The 21,446-nt window shown below is 37.7% G+C and overlaps 1 protein-coding gene and 1 long non-coding RNA gene across 5 annotated transcripts; both read left to right on the top strand.

The window, feature by feature from the left end:
• Positions 1 to 1,793: 1,793 nt before the first annotated feature.
• On the top strand, positions 1,794 to 3,917 carry LOC146573897 (uncharacterized). The gene is made up of 3 exons (XR_014892444.1): positions 1,794 to 1,850; positions 2,727 to 2,755; positions 3,185 to 3,917. It is a non-coding gene; the product is annotated as an uncharacterized LOC146573897 (long non-coding RNA).
• A 923-nt stretch (positions 3,918 to 4,840) lies between these two features.
• Positions 4,841 to 14,456, top strand: LOC146573896 (uncharacterized). Of its 4 annotated transcripts, XR_014892443.1 has the most exons (4): positions 4,841 to 11,130; positions 12,794 to 12,908; positions 13,025 to 13,128; positions 13,233 to 14,456. XR_014892443.1 is itself a non-coding variant. In XM_085273326.1 (2 exons), exons 1-2 carry the CDS (start codon positions 4,888 to 4,890, stop codon positions 12,795 to 12,797), a joined length of 6,249 nt encoding a protein of 2,082 aa, XP_085129452.1. In that variant the 5' UTR covers positions 4,841 to 4,887; the 3' UTR covers positions 12,798 to 12,881. The 4 variants fall into 4 exon arrangements, 3 of the variants coding, with proteins under 3 accessions (XP_085129452.1, XP_085129450.1, XP_085129451.1); XM_085273326.1 differs by lacking the exons at positions 13,025 to 13,128; positions 13,233 to 14,456 and having other exon boundaries at positions 12,792 to 12,881; XM_085273324.1 differs by lacking the exons at positions 12,794 to 12,908; positions 13,025 to 13,128; positions 13,233 to 14,456 and adding an exon at positions 11,323 to 11,478.
• Positions 14,457 to 21,446: the final 6,990 nt, after the last annotated feature.

Raw genomic sequence — 21,446 nt, 5'->3', positions numbered from 1 at the left:
TTGTTTTCAGGTTAAATTCAGGTTGTTTTTTTGTTTTTTTTATCTCATTCAATATTTTTAACTCAAAATTCAGCAATTAATTCATTTCAGTCCATACATTCAGATTCAAGCATTCACACTGCAGTTTCTTCAGAAAATGCACTTTCTAGTTATTATATTTTATTCTGTATTCCGTACGTTTTTTGTAATCCTACTCCTTCAAAACCGTTCAACTTAGAAAAACCATTCAAACACCGTTAGATTCCTATTCTTTTGGACAACACTGCTTCTATTTTTCATATTTTTAACATTTATATTTTTAATTTTATTCAACTTTATTCAACAAAAATTTATAATGTATTTCAATGGGGAGACCCTTCAAATCCTCATTCAACTTACTCATTTTTAAACTCTTACTACTTCCACATACATTGACATAGAGCCACCATTCAAACTTTAAAACGAAGACAAGACATTCAACTATTCAACTTGTATTTATCTTTTCAATATCTATTATACTTTTTCTTCAGTTCCAGTTTAAGTTTCATGATGTTTTTTCACCCGTTTCAAAGTTTATAATGGGTGTGTATGGGACGGAATGTTGGGGCTAGAGTGAGGCAGCTCAACTGCTAGAGTGAGAGGAGCAAAAAAATTTATCTTAAAATCTTTTTTAAAACTGCTGCTGTGTCCGCAGCGTTTGCTCTACAGGTATGATTTTACCCTCAAAACGTAGCCATGGCTGTCCTCTTTCATCCAATGTGTTTACTATTGTACTAGGTGTTATGGTTCTTTCATAAATGTCACCAATGCACAGCCTCCTCCCTCCAACTCTTCCATAGACTCTAATGTTAAAATGGCTCAGAAGGTTCGTTTGAAAATCAGAAGAGCATGGTGTCTTTCCACTGTCACCACGCCCATATAATAAACTCCACAGGCATGAAAACTGAGAATTTGGTAGACTAGACATTGCTGCCGCTCACGGTGAAAGAATTTTGTCAATACAACTTTTACTTTTCATTTGGGAGCGATTTGTTTTGGCCTGACTTTTCTGTTCATTTTAAGCAGCAAAAGTGAGGTGCATGTCTCTGTACGTGTGTATGGAGCCCTTGGGTGCAGTCACTATAGCAACCAGGCTCACACCTGCCTGCTTAACGAGCTCTGTCTCTCACTCTGCCAAGATTAAATCAAAAATGTGTGTTACATCTAAGCAGTTGTAGTAAGATTAACTTTTTCAATAGGTACAATAAGACAGGTTTGACAGGCTTTTGCCACAGATTAACAGTATGTCAGTAGTTAATATAGGCTAACTGAATAGAGCCCTGAATTATTGCCCTGTTAAATTCAAGTTGATTGTGTATTGGTGGACTTGTCTTCTCCACACAGGTTTTTCATACCTCGGCAGTTTTAGTCAGTTGATGACTTTAAAATAATCTTTTCTGACTGGATAATTAAAGCTCACAGCATCTACCTGTCTGTAGTGTATTTTCCCACATTTTAAATAATCGAATCTCATTTAATGTCTCTGTTTTTAGTCTGTATAGTTTATCTCCCCACGAATACGCTCAAAGTAGTCTTAAAATAAAATCCATAAAACAGTTCAAGATGACATACTTTTTATTTGCTAATTTAATGCCAGTTGCCCTCTTTCCTGAGTATAAGCGAATGAGTGACATAAAGAGAAAAAGTACCAATTTGTATGCTGGTGAGTCTTGTGTATTTTTTTTCTCTGTCTCTCTATGACAGAGAAATATATATGCTCATTATTGATGTTCAAACTGATGCTCAAATTTCCAAGCTCCACCTGAACGCCTCATCAGTCTTTAACTAATCACTGCACCAACTGCCGTCATTCCGCTTTGCTCTCTGCTGTGGTAAGTACAATACACTCAGTACTGCACTGTTTTAATTTTATGATGGTAAAAATACATGTTTGACATTTAAACTCACATATCAAGTCTTTTTAAAGTTCAACAGAGTTCAAAGAATAAAGAAAGCAAAAAAAGAATAACCTTTGCTACCATTTATATAGGTTTATGACTTTTGCTGTTAGCAGCAGTGCTAACGCTAGCTTCAATGCTAATGCTAGCTATAGTGCTAACACTAGCCTTAGCAGTTGTTAACTGACAAAAAGAATATTCTTGTGATATTCCTGTGATATTTATTGGCGGTCAGTGAGACAAAAGTAACAAATGAGATTTATTATTGCCATTGTGCCTCAGTTTTAACAGTAAGAGTACTTCATGACTTTTGCTGTTAGTAGCAGTGCTAATGCTAGCTTCGATGCTAATGCTAGCATCAATGCTAACGCTAGCTATAGTGCCAACACTAGCCTTAGCAGTTTTTAACTGACAAAAAGAATATTCCTGTGATATTCCTGTGACATTTATTGGCGGTCAGTGAGACAAAAGTAACAAATGAGCTTTATTATTGCCATTGTGCCTCAGTTTTAACAGTAAGAGTGCTAGTTCTACCAGCAGTGCTAACGCTAGCAGGAATGCTAGCGTTAGCAGCGATGCTAAGGCTAGTAACAGTCTAACAGTAGCCTTATATAAGTACTTAAATAAATACTTCAGTTAATTAGTTTGAATTATAAAATGGCTGCTGTATCAGCTGGTGTGCTATATTACTCTATAATTACCCTGCTGACTATAAGTTCAGTGTATCATGTCGTGTGGGCTTTGTTTTTTTGTTAGTCTGATAACACTGTACAGACAACTAACATGTTATTTCTTGTCTTACACTTTCAGGAACTTGACTCACATCTGTGCTTTGCCTGGTAGGTGTGCACATACTGTTAGAGAAGTACACCAAATTTTTAAAAAAAGAGTCTGACTAATATAAGCTTTAAAGTGATGGGTTCAAACTTTGTGCTAGACCTTTTAAACACATTTTTATAATAAATACACATAAGTTCAGCTTAACAATTGGGCTAAAATATTTTTTTCGTACATTTTTGCACATTACATGTGATTAGTTAACAATTCACTCAATCATATTTGTATTTAAAAATATTATTGCTGAATTTAATTAAATATTTATTCTTTTAAAAAGTGCCAAATTGTGCAACTTTTTGCACATGGCAGCCGACAACAGTTTAGCTTGAATATTTGTTTTGCCCTTTTTCAGTAGTCACAATTAGTTCATACAATTACCATGTGATATAATTTTATTAAAATTATTTTTTTTTCTTGTTTTTTGTTCACAGTGTGCAGAAGAAGAACAAGGACCAGATCTCCAGTCTTCTATCTCACATCCCAACCCCCCAACCCCTCTATCTTCTGTCCTACTCCACCTGTTGTCTCTGCCTTCTTTCCATCTGTATTTCACCCTGTGGTTTGTGAGAAATTTTGCCAAACCAAGAATCTTATTGCGGTTTGATTTAAAGCCGTGTCTCTCCTGCTCTGTCTGTTCTCTCTGCTAAATTTTCTCTCTACCTGTTTTTCACTCTTTGGCTTGCTGCTGAAAAATGCACAAGCCAATAAAACAATAAAGAGTGCATATTTTGCCTCAACCTGAGAACAAACTGAACAAACAAAGAAAACTCTGCGGTTTGATTTAAAGCCGTGTCTCTCCTGCTCTGTCTGTTCTCTCTGCTAAATTTTCTCTCTACCTGTTTTTCACTCTTGGCTTGCTGCTGAAAAATGCCAAGCCATTAAAGCAATAAAGAGTGCATATTGCCTCTACCTGAGAACAAACTGAACAAATAAAGAAAACTCTAATTCACGGTTTGATTGTGATTTCCCAGCCGTGTTTCTCCTACTCTGTCTGTTCTCTCTTCTAAATTTTCTCTCTACCTGTTTTTCACTTTGCGCTTGCTGCTAAGTTGTGCCAAGCCAATAAAGAGAGTGCATATTATTCTCTCGACTGACAAACTGTCAAACAAACAAAGACATCTGTTTCTGAGAAATAAAAACTGAAATATAAAGACAAAGAAAACATCTCCTGCTCTGTGCCACTCTTATTTTATAAACATATTTTCTAAAGACTAAGAGAAACACTTGTGTAAAAATGCCAAGGAAGCAGAAAAAGTCACAAGCTGCAAAACAACGCTGGAAGAAGTTCCATGAGTTTCATGAAGTACCAACATGTGAACAAGCTGAGTGTGATTTTCCTCAGAGCTCTGCAGAAGACTTTGTGTCTGCAAAGACCAATGCTGATGGTGTCAAACAGGCAGGTCAACATGTTCCTGCACATGTACAACAGGTATCCTATGCAGATGCTGTAAAGATTGGATTGCAGCATGAATTTAATGATCATCAGGTAAACCATAGAGACCAACCTGAGGTGTCAAGTGCCCCACAGGTGGGTTATGCTGATATTGTAAAAAGAGGCCGTCACAGTGATGTGGCAGGACCATCTCATGCAGAAAGAGTGAACTTTGAAAACCAGCCCTCTGTTACACATATCTGTGCATCTCGCAGCCAGGCTCATCCTAAATATGGAGACTCCAGAAACAAGCAGTGCACATGTAACTCACTCACATTTCTTGCATTCCTTCATGAGAATGAAAACCTGACTACAGCTGGCCTTAATCTGGTCTTGGATAAAGGTGATGTGATGTACAAAGAGGCCAAGAAAAGATTTCCTAAAAATATTCATTTGGCAACCGATGAGCTGCCAGACAAAGTTGATGCTCGTAGGTCTATATATCATGTTGACATGACACAGCCTTCCCGGTATGGGACATTTGAAGAACCTCCAGAGGAGGCAGTAGATACCTTTCTGAGCTTAGAAGCAGGACTGAGCTGCCTGTTGTCAGATGTGCAGTATGCCTTACTGATTATGAGTGGATTGTGTATCGCAGTGTTCAGATCCACATCAGGCATATATGGTTTCTTTGATCCACACTCCAGAACACCCAGTGGTCTTCCTCTACCACTATGGTCATGTAATCGTGGTACAGCAGTGATGCTGAAATTCACACTCCTGAGTGACATGATTAAGAGGCTCCAAGATTCTTATGAAATGATGGAGATATCACCCTCTTGTAACTATGAACTGAAGCCTGTGCAGTTTTACAGTGTGCGCACAGTCAATCTGAGTGATACTATCACAGACACAGTCTGCAGACCAACAGCCGCCACTGCTGTGGCACCTACTCACTCTGATACAACTGTTGATGAAGCAAACCCCTCTACTCCAAGGAGAAACACAACCACTGATCTTACTGAGATCTCTCCAATGTCTGTTTGTACACCACTGGTGAAACAACAAGAAGTCTACATTACTGAGTTCACATCATATGAAGCTCATGAGAATGAATTTACTAATATACCAACTGAAGAACTATGCAGTGAATTAAGTTTCCTTCCATCAAGGGATGCTTTTTTATGTCAATCAAATGCTGCAATAACAAATGTTGCTTCCTGTGATCTTTCTGATATAGTTTTACAAAAACTGAAAAAAGTTAATAAAGAACAAAGGCACAAAATGAAAAGAAGATTAATGGCATCAGAGAAACCCAGAAATCAGAGAAAAGAAAACCAAAAAAGGAAAGAACGACAAAAGTATGCTTCAAACAAAGAGTACAAAGAAAAGAAAAAGTCTTGCACAAGCGAGGCATATAAAAACAATCCTCAAGTCAGACAGAAAAAACAACAGTATATGAAAAGACGTTATTGTGAGAATGATGAATTGAGACAGAAAAAACAGAGATATATTAGAAGACGTTACTGTGAAAATGATGAATTCAGAAAGAAACAAAAACAATATGTTAAAAAACGTTTTTCTGAGAATGCTACAGTTAGAAAGAAACAACAACAATATATTAAAAGACGCTACTGTGAGAACGATGAATTCAGAAAGAAACAACAACAATATATTAAAAGACGCTACTGTGACAATGCTGAATTTAGACAAAAACAAAAAAACTATATAACTAAAAGGTATCAAGAAAACCCTGAATTCAGAGAGAGACAGAGATCTCGAGTGACTCAGCGTTATGCACGTGACAATGCATTCAGAGTAAGACACAGACAACTAATGAAACAACTAATGCGAGACAGGTATCAAAGTAATCTTGCATTCAGGATTATGCACAACATGAGATGTGCAATGAAAATAAAAAGGAAATACAGATGGGTGAACAGACAAACCCAAGAGAGTGACAACAGTGTGATCAACGAGGCCATATCTGTGTTCAAATCACAAATCAAAGCTGGACCATCATACCCATGTACTGTATGCTTCAAGGCTTCATTTCCAAACCAAGTGCGACCCTGCACAAGGTCAAAGTATGTCAAAAACCCACATGTAGTTGCAACATGTTTGACAGGAAAGTTTGTTCATGTTTGTGATGAAAACTGCAGAAATGAGCAGTGCAAAGTGCCTGATGAGAGAAAGAGAGAGTGGATATGTCACACCTGCCACGATCATCTTAAAAATGGATCCATGCCAGCACTTGCTGTTGCCAATAAGTTGGATCTTGCTGATATTCCAGCTGAACTTTCTGATCTCAACATACTGGAGAGACATCTCATAGCCAAGTGCATACCATTTGCCAAGATCATTCCTCTTCCCAAAGGCAGACAAAGAGCAATTAGAGGAAATGTGGTCTGTGTCCCATCAGAGGTACAGGAAACTGTTGAAACACTACCTCGATTGAGAATTAATTCTCAGGTGATCAGAGTAAAATTGAAGAGACGCTTGTCTTACAAAGGTCATCAGCTGTTTCAGACTGTAAGCTGGTCTAAACTTGTGCAAGCACTGCATAAACTCAAGCAGATTCATCCACAGTATAAGGATGTGAGCATCAGAGATGATGCTGAGCTGTGTGATCCAACTCTTCCTGATGAAGATGATGAGGATGATGATGATGAAAACATGAATGAGGACGATTATGATGAGGCTGATTTAATGGAAATTGACAGCTGTGAGAAAAATGCACTGAGTGAAGCACAAAATATAAATGAACAGGACATTGACATGTTACCCTGTGATGGTGAACAATCGCATGAACAGATGAGAGATGATTCAGAGCAAGCAGATGGACTGACTAATGGTGGTTTTGCACTCGAGTCCTGTTTGCAGCCCCCTGATGTGGCTGAGGAGATATTATGTTTCAGTGAAGGAATCTACTCTGTTGCTCCTGCAGAGAGAAACAATCCAATAAGTTTTTTCAAAACACCTAAACTGGAGGCCATGGCCTTCCCTGTGCAGTTTCCTACAGGCCAAAACACACTTGATGAAAGAAGGCTGATCAAAGTATCCCCCAGTGGGTATTTCAAATCAAGACTTTTCTGCATTGATGATCGTTTTGCCAAAGACACAAACTATTTATTCTTTGCACAGTTTGTGACTGAAATACACTTGGCTACATCCAGCATGACAGTACAGTTAAGGAAGGCAAAGCCTCTGACCAGAGATGGTAGAAAAATAACCTCAGGCATGTTACAAGATAAACATGAGGTGGAGAAACTGGTGCGAAATAAAGATGCAGTGAGATTCATGCAGCCTCTGAGAGGAACCCCAGCCTATTGGGAGAAAACAACAAGAGATCTTTTTGCCATGATCAGACAGTTGGGAACTCCCACGTTCTTTTGCACATTTTCAGCTGCTGAAATGCGCTGGCCTGAAGTGATCGAGGCAATAACAAGGCAGCAAGGTGAACAAGTGAATTTTGAAGGACTCGACTGGTCAGCAAAGTGTGACATCCTGAGAAGCAATCCTGTCACAACAATGCGCATGTTTGACAAGAGAGTTGAAGCATTATTCAGAGATTTACTCTTATCTCCCGCAGAGCCACTTGGCAAAGTCATTGACTACTTTTACAGAGTTGAGTTTCAGCACAGAGGAAGCCCACACATACACTGCCTCCTGTGGGTAGAAGGTGCTCCTGTGTTTGAGGAGGATGATGAGCAAACTGTTCTTGATTTTATAAACAAATACATCACAGCTCAGCTGCCTGATCCACATAAACAACCTGAACTGTACAAAAAAGTAACAGAAGTGCAAAAACACAGTAAGAACCACACAAAGACGTGCTTTAGGAGTTTAAGCTCCGGGTGCCGTTTTGGTTTTCCCAAACCACCCTGCAATGAGACAATGATCACAAGACCCAGTGAGGATGATGCACTGGAAGTAGAAACGGCAAAGAACAAGCTCAGACCACTGAACCAGCTGCTGAATGAACCTGAAACTGCTTCCATGAGTTTAGAGCAGCTCTTGGAAAGATGCAAGTTGACACATGCAGAATATGAGAGATACCTGAATAAAATGAACATGAGGAGTACGATCATACTAAAGCGTGATCCAAAAGACTCTTGGATAAACGGCTATAATCCACATCTGCTTGAAGCCTGGAACAGTAATATCGACATAAGCTTTGTTTTAGATGCTTTTGGTGCTGCAAATTATTTAATGAAATATATATCAAAAAAAGAGGGCGGGCTATCTGAGTACCTGAAAACTGTCATTGAGAACTCCCATAAGGACAGTGTAAATGAGTGCGATGAAATGAGAGCCGTCATGCAGGCATATTCAAAGAAGCGAGAGATCAGTGCACAGGAGTGTGTTGCTCGTGCATGTGGTCTTCACATGAAGCAATGCTCACGTGCTGTAATATTCATTCCAACTGATGATAATCCTGTGAAAATGAGTCGTCCCCTGTCAGTTCTGGACAACACAACACCTGAGTCTTCCAATGTTTGGATGACATCTTTGAATGACAAATACAAAGCCAGACCTGAAACACCAGAGTATGAGGAGATGTGCATGGCAGACTTTGCTGCTACTTGCAGGATTGTCTATGGCCAACAGAAAAAAGGTAAAGATGTTTTGCCCCTTCTCAATGAGATGGGGTTTGTGCAAAGGCGCAAAAACAATAAGCCTGCTATCATCAGATTTCACCGCTGCTCACAAGAAAAACATCCAGAGCAATATTACGGAAGACTGCTTAAACTGTACCTTCCTCATCGTTCAGACCACGAACTGAAAACACCATCGTTGCCAACCTATCAGGCTTTCTATGGTGCTGGCTGTGTACAGCTACCAGGTACTGACCATCTTGAGTACGTGCAACACATTGTCAAAAGAAACAGAGAAAAATATGAGAAAAACAGTGAGGAGATCGAGAGCGCTGTTGAGGAATATGAGCAGAACAGAGGTGTGACTGACGAATGGTGTAATCTGGCACCTGAATCAGATCTCGTAAGGTTGCCACTTGTCGAACAAGAAAGAGAGCGAGACAATGAAAATGAACAGGAAGATGTGCCCGACTACAGCCGTCAGGCTGATGCTTCAACAGAAGTCAGAGCCATCAGGGAACCCCCTGCTATTGATCCCACATTGTTACGTCAGATGTTTCAGAATCTGAACAAGAAGCAAGCCTGCATATTTTATGCAGTTAGAGACTGGTGCATTAAAAGAGTCTGTGCTCTAAATCCAGAGCAGTTTTTCTTTTATATTAATGGTGGTGCTGGAACAGGAAAATCACATCTTATCAAATGCATCTACTCAGAAGCATCTAAGATACTGAGCAAAGTGCCCAGATATGCAGACGACGTTGACATATCAAAACCCACTGTCCTGTTAACTGCTTTCACTGGGACTGCAGCTTTTAACATTTCTGGAACAACACTGCATTCTCTTCTCAAGCTGCCTAGAAGCTTAAAACCTCCCATTCAGGGACTTGGCAATCAGCTGGATGAAGTCAGATCAGAACTTTTGAATGCTGAAATAATCGTCATTGACGAAGTGTCTATGGTGTCAAGACATCTGTTTGCATATGTAGATGCAAGACTCAAACAGATCAAAGGGACTCGGAGACCCTTTGGAGGCATGTCAGTCATTGCTGTCGGAGACTTCTATCAGCTACCCCCAGTGCGACAGTCTAAACCTCTCTGTGTGCACGACCCGTCTGAGATCGACCTGTGGCGGGAGCATTTTCAGATGATCACTCTGACTGAGATTATGCGTCAGAAAGATGATGTTGTCTTTGCAGAGATGCTGAACAGAATTCGTGTGAAAGGAAAGTTGGATGAGCTTTGCGAAGCAGATAGAGATTTGTTGTTACAGGCCATAACTGAACCAGCCCATTGTCCAACTGATGCGTTGCACATTTTTGCAACTAATAAAGAAGTGGATGCACACAACTCTTCAACACTGGCTCTGCTCCACACTCATATCATTGACATCCATGCAGATGATTATAGAAAAGATCCTAGAACTGGCAGAATGGCACTTCAAGACAGACCATTGAAAGGAGGTAAAAACGAGTTACCAGACACACTGAAAGTTGCAGAAGGAGCTCGTGTCATGCTCACCAGAAACATTGACATACAAAATGGTTTGGTTAATGGAGCTTTTGGAATACTACTTAGAGTAGTTCACTCTGAAAACGACCAACACATCATCAAGCTTGGACTTAAAATGGATAATGAGACATCTGGAAAGAATAACCGCACACCAGCAGACGACATGGTGTACATTGAGAGAGCAGAGGAGAATCTGAAGCAGAAAGGAGTGGTACGAAGACAGTTCCCAGTGAAGCTGGCCTTTGCATGTACAATACATAAGGTACAGGGTATGACAACTACATCAGCTGTTGTCTCTCTTAAGAGCATTTTTGAGCCCGGCATGGCCTACGTAGCTGTCAGTAGAGTGACGTCTCTCAGTGGACTGTATCTTCTTGATATGGAGGAGAAAAAAATATTCACCAACCCAGAAATCACTGCAGCGCTTGAGAACATGAGACAAGCCAACCTTGATGACATGATGCCTCTTCTACACGTGAGGCAAACACTGAGCAGGTCAGAGGTTTTCACCATTGTTCATCATAATACAGAGGGACTGCCAGCTCACATTAATGACATCAAAAGTCACCATGAATTGTGTCTAGCAGATGTTTTGTGCCTAACAGAAACACACCTGCGGGGCTCTTTTGTCGCAGAGAGTCTCCACTTGGAAAATTACAATTTGTTCAAACGCAACAGACACCTGTCCTACACAAACTTTCCCCAGATGGCAAACAGAAGTGGTGGTGGAGTTGCTGTTTATGTGAAAAGTGACATTCAAGTGCATGAAAAACAGTACATCCATAATGTAACTGACCTTGAATTTCTGGCTTTAAAGGTTGAAGCACCAGTCAGTGCTCTGATTGCAGTTGTATACAGACCTCCAGACTACACTCTGAGGCCATTCCTGAAAAACCTGGTAAGCCTATTAGACTCATTGGAGATCATGGACTGTCATCCCATCATAGTTTGTGGTGATTTTAATGAGAATGTTTTATCCAGTGCAAACAAACCAATCCTGGAGCTGTTTGAGTCTAGGGGATACGCACAGGTCATCACTGCCCCTACCACAGAGAAGAACACACTGCTTGACCTAATTTTCATTTCTCAGTCAGATCGATGTCTCCATTCTGGAGTCATGAAGACCTACCATAGTTACCATGACCCAGTATACTGTGTATTGTCCTGTGATGATTCATGATCTAGATCTTTGAATACAGTAAGTAATATCTATATTTTTGAATGACTTAAGAAAGTAGAGCGATGCTTGAACTCCAGAAAGAAGTCCAGACGCTTTTCTTTGCAAGCTCCTTTGACTACGATGACCTGGATGACTGAGAACCTTCACAGACATAAAGTAGAGCGATATTTAAAAGTTGACGCCCTGCATTGCAGTATAATGTTTGAATTGTTTACATAAAATACAATTACATGAATTAAGTAATGATATCAGTAAAAGATGACAATTTTATTTATTACAGAAAATCTAAAATTCACTAACAGTAACCTATAAATGTCAGAAAAATAAAATATAGCAGTTTAAAATGAATAGTGTAGGCATATCCTCTCTGCAGCCAGGCTTCAACATCCTGCCAGGCTGCCCCAGTCTCACTGTGGCTGGGAGGGAGGGAGGGTGGACCAGAGGATTGCCTACACAACACATAAATGTTCAACAGCTTCTTCATTGTTTCTGAGAGAACAATAATGACTAAAGGTTGCTTTTTAAAAAAACAAACAAACAAACAAACAAACCTAATTACAGCAATAATGACAGTTAAGCCACTTTATGTGTGCCTCTATTTTGAAATACTATTTACAAAAATGTTATTATTTTGGTTTGTTATAAACTTTAAACTTTTTCAAAAGTATACGATTATATTTTTGGACCAATTTTACTATGAAACATAAATTTTTATGAGCTTTTATCATGTTTCTGGCCAGTGCAATCATCAGGGTGGGTCTGGGTTGATAACTGCACATTTCTGGCCAGAAATGTTTCAGCAGTGTTACATATGTAGTGCATATGTTACACTTGCTTTCTGTTACCAGCTGATACCCTACATTTGTATAGACATTTGATGGTGTGAGGTTGGGGAGTTGAGTGGGAGGGGGGGGGGGGGAGGGTACGGTGGGAGTTGAGGGGGGGGGGGGATTTCCTTTCCTGTTAGGTTTCCTTTTTTTTTCTTTTTTTTTTTTTTAAGCAAGACACAGTCCTCCTGTGTCTTCTCCAAGCTTCACATGTAAAATCCAACAATGTGAAGCACATAGCAGCCAGAAACTGTAATGCCACAGATCAGAGAAACTTCATCATCACCATCTTCATCGCCATACGATCAGAGCGTGAGACTTCACATCTGGAGCACAGGAGAGATTCTGTGATAAGTCCTCCTTCTAGCTTGTCCCACAAGCAGTCGGTGAGATTTACTCACAACAAAAAGGGTTAATGACATAATTTCCATGAAAACATGTATTCATTCTTTGTAAAGTGTTTAAATTGTGTTTTCACTTGACCTTAGGAGTGTTAGAGTGTATTGTAATGTCTGTACTCAGGTGTTTCCCTCTGTGATCCATCCCCTTCAGAGCTGAGACACTCAGGACTGAACAGACTGCACAGTTTCTGTGACTGAGCCTCCAAAACACCTTCTTTGAAACCACTCATGATAGAAGGGCTTCATATTTGCAGCAGCACTACTACAGGTATTCAGTGTATTACAGGATGTGTTTGTTTCTTAGGACCAGCTCTGAGTGCACACTACCTAACATATACACCTTTCTGTTCATTACAAACCAACTACTCTGGATCATACGGCCAGTTGGCAGGAATGTTGCTGCAGGAAAACATCCCTGGAGATCACCATCATTGTCAGACTGACTGTGCCTCCTCTGTGCAGTGTCAAGATCCTCCCTAAATGAGTGTGTAAGTTAACATTTTCATTATTTTATTCCCTTTGACAAGACAAGTATCACTGATATTTACATTTACAACTACATATGTTGCTATTTTCTGCTCTTCTTTTAAAGTCCTCAGCTATCCTGCTTCTGTGCTGCTTGCCACACATCAAACACTGGCCGGATGACAGGGAGGATCCACTCTGAAGTCACTGGACATGATGAGGATCATATGGGACTTTATAGTTTCACAGAAACATTGTGCTCTGTGATTACAGGTTTTAAATGGACATAATGACGGCCTCTCTCTGATCAACAGGCTAAAGGATTGTTTTCATTGTTAGTGCTCTGTACAATGTATGCTTATTTAATATTTCATCACAGAGCAAACCTTTATTTATTTAACATATTTTTATTTTGTTTTAATGTTGAATTAACTGTGGGGATTTTTTTAAGTGGGCACTCGGGATGTCATATGACCAGAAATGTGGTAACTGGAATTCAACGTTATGGAAGAAAAAATCTGCTAAGAACAAAACACACACAAAACCCCCCAAGAAAATTCAAATTCATTCCATGTAATCCAATCTAAAACATTTTAAACTGCTGAACAGCAACACAAACAGTGTTAAAAAACAGTGTTAACAGAATGATTATGATGAGTTTGTACCAAAGTTTCAGGTCACATGGCACACCTAGTGTGTAGTGTGGAGTATCAGCTGGTAAGTATAGGTTTTTCATATTTGTGTCCTTAGAGTTCAGATAGATAAAGCCTCGTGTATAATAATTAGTCATAACCACAACTCAAAGTCAGGGACTAACTAAATTTGGGACTTTGTGTCTGAGCCCAGGTTAAAACAATGTGTAAAAAAGCATTTAGTGGCATGGCTGAACAATGCTGTAAACTATTGATCCTTATTTATCCATGTTCACAAAAAGGACTAATGTGCTTATTTGATTATTTGCATGTGTTAAACTGTGTCACCACCTTACGCTTTCATTTGAGTTTACTCAAAATTCTCTATACAGTTCTCTTTTACCACTGTGTGGACTCTGTTTACATTAAAACATAAAGAAGAATGAGTAATAAAAAGATGTGTAGACAGATTAAGTAGACCGATAGAAACAGCTGTTCAGCCATGTTCTAAGAAACCAACACAATTTAAAGGTTCAGAATTGTGGTTTTAAAAGTTGAATTTTCATGTATTTCATTAGTTATTTAATTTAGTTATTTTTATTTATTCTACTAGTCCTTTTCAGAAAGAAGCTGTAAAATATGACTTAAGATTTTTATGTTATTTTCTATGACATACAAAACAAATTGATGTATGTAATACTATTAAACATGATATACACATGTGTACATGTCTGAAAAACATTATGCTGTATATTAAAGTTTGTATTTTCTCCAGAATTTTTGTTCATCTTTTAAGTTCATTTCAGTTAGAAGAATTTGAACGTTTAATATTCATTCAGAGGTTTTCTGACTCTAAATTTTCTTTTGTCATTACTCATCATTTTATTATTTACATTTTAAACATGTTTAGCTTTTTTCCAACTTCTTCTGTGTGAACATCAGCTTTCAAAAGTTCTGCACTTTTGTTTTCAGGTTAAAAATTCTGTATTTTCCAGCTCGTTCAGAATTTTTATTTTTAACTTAAATTCAGTAATTAATTCATTTCAGTGCATACATTCAGATTCAAGCATTCACACTGCAGTTTCTTCAGAAAATGCACTTTCTAGTTATTAGTGTGAATGCTTGAAAAGCATTCACAGTATTGTTCTTCTAATCTTTATTATTCTATTTTATCTATTCCGTACGTTTTTTGTACTCCTACTCCTTCAAAACCGTTCAACTCAGAAAAACCATTCAAACACCATTAGATTCCTATTCTTTTGGACATGACTGCTTCTATTTTTCTCATTTTTAACATTTATATTTTTAATTTTATTCAACTTTATTCAACAAAAATTTCCCATGTATTTCAATGGGGAGACCCTTCAAATTCTCATTCAATTTACTCATTTTTAAACTCTTACTACTTCCACATACATTGACATAGAGCCACCATTCAAACTTTAAAACGAAGACAAGACATTCAACTATTCAACTTGTATTTATCTTTTCAATATCTATTATACTTTTTCTTCAGTTCCAGTTTAAGTTTCATGATGTTTTTTCAGCCGTTTCAGAGTTTATAATGGGTGTGTATGGGACGGAATGTTGGGGCTAGAGTGAGACAGCTCAACTGCTAGAGTGAGAGGAGCAAAAAAATTAATCTTAAAATCTTTTTTAAAACTGCTGCTGTGTCCGCAGCGTTTGCTCTACAGGTATGATTTTACCCTCAAAACGTAGCCATGGCTGTCCTCTTTCATCCAATGTGTTTACTATTGTACTAGGTGTTATGGTTCTTTCATAAATGTCACCAATGCACAGCCTCCTCCCTCCAACTCTTCCATAGACTCTAATGTTAAAATGGCTCAGAAGGTTCGTTTGAAAATCAGAAGAGCATGGTGTCTTTCCACTGTCACCACGTCCATATAATAAGCTCCACAGGCATGAAAACTGAGAATTAGGTAGACTAGACATTGCTGTCGCTCACGGTGAAAGAATTTTGTCAATACGACTTTTACTTTTCATTTGGGAACGATTTGTTTCGGCCTGACTTTTCTGTTCATTTTAAGCAGCAAAAGTGAGGCGCATGTCTGTGTACGTGTGTATGGAGCCATTGGGTGCGGTCACTATAGCAACCAGGCTCACACCTGCCTGCTTAACGAGCTCTCTCTCACTCTGCCAAGATTCATCTTAAACACTTCTCTTTCAACTGCTGCTGTGTCCACAGTGTTAAAGCCATCATTTTACCCTCAAAACGTCGCCATCGTTGTTCTTTTTCCAACATCTTGTCTTTCAAAGCTCAGAGATGTAAACTTTTTAAACTGTGTGGGTCCAAGTGGAGGGATCACATTTTAGTCATTCAGTGATTCAAAGAATATGACCTTTTAATATTCTTTCAGATGTTTTCTGACTCTAAATGTTCTTTTCTCATTTCTTAGGTTTTTCTAATTTACAATTAAAACATTTTCAGCTTTTTTCCAACTTCTTCTTCTGTGTAACCTTCAGCTTTTAGCAGTTCAGCACCTTTGTTTTCAGGTTAAATTCGGGGTTTTTTTTATTTTTTTTTTATTTCATTCAATATTTTTAACTCAAAATTCAGCAATTAATTCATTTCAGTGCATACATTCAGATTCAAGCATTCACACTGCAGTTTCTTCAGAAAATGCACTTTCTAGTTATTATTAGTGTGAATGCTTGAAAAGCATTCACAGTATTGTTATTCTAATCTTTATTATTAGTGTGAATGCTTGAAAAGCATTCACAGTATTGTTCTTCTAATCTTTATTCTATTTTATTTATTATTATTCTGTATTCCGTACGTTTTTTGTAATCTATCTCCTTCAAAACCGTTCAACTTAGAAAAACCATTCAAACACCGTTAGATTCCTATTCTTTTGGACAACACTGCTTCTATTTTTCTCATTTTTAACATTTATATTTTTAATTTTATTCAACTTTATTCAACAAAAATTTATAATGTATTTCAATGGGGAGACCCTTCAAATTCTCATTCAACTTCCTCCTCTTTAAACTGTATCTACTTCCACATACATTGACATAGAGCCACCATTCAAACTTTAAAACGAAGACAAGACATTCAACTATTCAACTTGTATTTATCTTTTCAATATCTATTATACTTTTTCTTCAGTTCCAGTTTAAGTTTCATGATGTTTTTTCACCCGTTTCAAAGTTTATAATGGGTGTGTATGGGACGGAATGTTGGGGCTAGAGTGAGACAGCTCAACTGCTAGAGTGAGAGGAGCAAAAAAATTAATCTTAAAATCTTTTTTAAAACTGCTGCTGTGTCCGCAGCGTTTGCTCTACAGGTATGATTTTACCCTCAAAACGTAGCCACCGCTGTCCTCTTTCATCCAATGTGTTTACTATTGTCCTAGGTGTTATGGTTCTTTCGTAAATGTCACCAATGCACAGCCTCCTCCCTCCAACTCTTCCATAGACTCTAATGTTAAAATGGCTCAGAAGGTTCGTTTGAAAATCAGAAGAGCATGGTGTCTTTCCACTGTCACCACGTCCATATAATAAACTCCACAGGCATGAAAACTGAGAATTCAGTAGACTAGACATTGCTGTCACTCACGGTGAAAGAATTTTGTCAATACGACTTTTACTTTTCATTTGGGAACGATTTGTTTCGGCCTGACTTTTCTGTTCATTTTAAGCAGCAAAAGTGAGGCGCATGTCTGTGTACGTGTGTATGGAGCCATTGGGTGCGGTCACTATAGCAACCAGGCTCACACCTGCCTGCTTAACGAGCTCTGCCTGCCACTGTACCAAGATTCATCTTAAGCACTTCTCTTTCAACTGCTGCTGTGTCCACAGTGTTACAGCCATCATTTTACCCTCAAATTGTCGCCATTATTGTTCTCTTTCCAACACCGTATCTTTCAAAGCTCAGGCATTTAAACTTTTTAAACTGTGTGGATCAAAGTGGAGGGATCACATTTGAGTCATTCAGTGATTCAAAGAATATGACCTTTTAATATTCATTCAGATGTTTTCTGACTCTAAATGTTCTTTTCTCATTTCTTAGGGTTTTCTAATTTACATTTAAAACATTTTCAGTTTTTTTCCAACTCCTTCTTCTGTGTAACCTTCAGCTTTTAGCAGTTCAGCACCTTTGTTTTCAGGTTAAATTCGTTTTTTTTTTGTTTTTAATTTCATTCAATATTTTTAACTCAAAATTCAGCAATTAATTCATTTCAGTGCATACATTCAGATTCAAGCATTCACACTGCAGTTTCTTCAGAAAATGCACTTTCTAGTTAGTGTGAATGCTTGAAAAGCATTCACAGTATTGTTATTCGAATCTTTATTATTAGTGTGAATGCTTGAAAAGCATTCACAGTATTGTTATTCTAATCTTTATTATTATTATTAGTGTGAATGCTTGAAAAGCATTCACAGTATTGTTCTTCTAATCTTTATTCTATTTTATTATATTTTATTATTATGGATTCCGTACGTTTTTTGTAATCTATCTCCTTCAAAACCGTTCAACTTAGAAAAACCATTCAAACACCATTAGATTCCTATTCTTTTGGACATGACTGCTTCTATTTTTCTCATTTTTAACATTTATATTTTTAATTTTATTCAACTTTTTTCAACAAAAATTTCCCATGTATTTCAATGGGGAGACCCTTCAAATTCTCATTCAACTTCCTCCTCTTTAAACTGTATCTACTTCCACATACATTGACATAGAGCCACCATTCAAACTTTAAAACGAAGACAAGACATTCAACTATTCAACTTGTATTTATCTTTTCAATATCTATTATACTTTTTCTTCAGTTCCAGTTTAAGTTTCATGATGTTTTTTCACCCGTTTCAGAGTTTATAATGGGTGTGTATGGGACGGAATGTTGGGGCTAGAGTGAGACAGCTCAACTGCTAGAGTGAGAGGAGCAAAAAAATTAATCCTAAAATCTTTTTTAAAACTGCTGCTGTGTCTGCAGCGTTTGCTCTACAGGTATGATTTTACCGTCAAAATGTAGCCATCGCTGTCCTCTTTCATCCAATGTGTTTACTATTGTCCTAGGTGTTATGGTTCTTTCGTAAATGTCACCAATGCACAGCCTCCTCCCTCCAACTCTTCCATAGACTCTAATGTTAAAATGGCTCAGAAGGTTCGTTTGAAAATCAGAAGAGCATGGTGTCTTTCCACTGTCACCACGTCCATATAATAAACTCCACAGGCATGAAAACTGAGAATTCAGTAGACTAGACATTGCTGTCACTCACGGTGAAAGAATTTTGTCAATACGACTTTTACTTTTCATTTGGGAACGATTTGTTTCGGCCTGACTTTTCTGTTCATTTTAAGCAGCAAAAGTGAGGCGCATGTCTGTGTACGTGTGTATGGAGCCATTGGGTGCGGTCACTATAGCAACCAGGCTCACACCTGCCTGCTTAACGAGCTCTGCCTGCCACTGTACCAAGATTCATCTTAAGCACTTCTCTTTCAACTGCTGCTGTGTCCACAGTGTTACAGCCATCATTTTACCCTCAAATTGTCGCCATTATTGTTCTCTTTCCAACACCGTATCTTTCAAAGCTCAGGCATTTAAACTTTTTAAACTGTGTGGATCAAAGTGGAGGGATCACATTTGAGTCATTCTGTGATTCAAAGAATATGACCTTTTAATATTCATTCAGATGTTTTCTGACTCTAAATGTTCTTTTCTCATTTCTTAGGGTTTTCTAATTTACATTTAAAACATTTTCAGCTTTTTTCCAACTTCTTCTTCTGTGTAACCTTCAGCTTTTAGCAGTTCAGCACTTTTGTTTTCAGGTTAAATTCGGGTTTTTTTTTTTTTTATCTCATTCAAAATTTTTAACTTAAATTCAGTAATTATTTCATTTCAATGCATACATTCAGATTCAAGCATTCACACTGCAGTTTCTTCAGAAAATGCACTTTCTAGTTATTATATTTTATTCTGTATTCCGTACGTTTTTTGTAAGCCTACTCCTTCAAAACCGTTCAACTTAGAAAAACCATTCAAACACCGTTAGATTCCTATTCTTTTGGACAACACTGCTTCTATTTTTCATATTTTTAACATTTATATTTTTAATTTTATTCAACTTTATTCAACAAAAATTTATAATGTATTTCAATGGGGAGACCCTTCAAATCCTCATTCAACTTACTCATTTTTAAACTCTTACTACTTCCACATACATTGACATAGAGCCACCATTCAAACTTTAAAACGAAGACAAGACATTCAACTATTCAACTTGTATTTATCTTTTCAATATCTATTATACTTTTTCTTCAGTTCCAGTTTAAGTTTCATGATGTTTTTTCAGCCGTTTCAGAGTTTATAATGGGTGTGTATGGGACGGAATGTTGGGGCTAGAGTGAGGCAGCTCAACTGCTAGAGTGAGAGGAGCAAAAAAATTAATCTTAAAATCTTTTTTAAAACTGCTGCTGTGTCCGCAGCGTTTGCTCTACAGGTATGATTTTACCCTCAAAACGTAGCCATCGCTGTCCTCTTTCATCCAATGTGTTTACTATTGTCCTAGGTGTTATGGTTCTTTCGTAAATGTCACCAATGCACAGCCTCCTCCCTCCAACTCTTCCATAGACTCTAATGTTAAAATGGCTCAGAAGGTTCGTTTGAAAATCAGAAGAGCATGGTGTCTTTCCACTGTCACCACGTCCATATAATAAACTCCACAGGCATGAAAACTGAGAATTAGGTAGACTAGACATTGCTGTCACTCACGGTGAAAGAATTTTGTCAATACGACTTTTACTTTTCATTTGGGAACGATTTGTTTCGGCCTGACTTTTCTGTTCATTTTAAGCAGCAAAAGTGAGGCGCATGTCTGTGTACGTGTGTATGGAGCCATTGGGTGCGGTCACTATAGCAACCAGGCTCACACCTGCCTGCTTAACGAGCTCTGCCTGCCACTGTACCAAGATTCATCTTAAGCACTTCTCTTTCAACTGCTGCTGTGTCCACAGTGTTACAGCCATCATTTTACCCTCAAATTGTCGCCATTATTGTTCTCTTTCCAACACCGTATCTTTCAAAGCTCAGGCATTTAAACTTTTTAAACTGTGTGGATCAAAGTGGAGGGATCACATTTGAGTCATTCAGTGATTCAAAGAATATGACCTTTTAATATTCATTCAGATGTTTTCTGACTCTAAATGTTCTTTTCTCATTTCTTAGGGTTTTCTAATTTACATTTAAAACATTTTCAGTTTTTTTCCAACTCCTTCTTCTGTGTAACCTTCAGCTTTTAGCAGTTCAGCACCTTTGTTTTCAGGTTAAATTCGTTTTTTTTTTGTTGTATTTTTTTAATCTCATTCAATATTTTTAACTCAAAATTCAGCAATTAATTCATTTCAGTGCATACATTCAGATTCAAGCATTCACACTGCAGTTTCTTCAGAAAATGCACTTTCTAGTTATATTTTATTCTGTATTCCGTACGTTTTTTGTAATCCTATAACTTCAAAACCGTTCAACTTAGAAAAACCATTCAAATACCGTTAGATTCCTATTCTTTTGGACAACACTGCTTCTATTTTTCATATTTTTAACATTTATATTTTTAATTTTATTCAACTTTATTCAACAAAAATTTATAATGTATTTCAATGGGGAGACCCTTCAAATCCTCATTCAACTTACTCATTTTTAAACTCTTACTACTTCCACATACATTGACATAGAGCCACCATT

Source organism: Mchenga conophoros, linkage group LG5 (assembly GCF_057382185.1).
Source record: "Mchenga conophoros isolate Kocher_MC1m ecotype Shallow Benthic linkage group LG5, M_conophoros_male_GT1.1, whole genome shotgun sequence".
Lineage (NCBI taxonomy): Eukaryota > Metazoa > Chordata > Actinopteri > Cichliformes > Cichlidae > Mchenga > Mchenga conophoros.
Note: the sequence above shows the minus strand (reverse complement) of the source record. Positions and strands in the feature narration are given on the sequence as shown.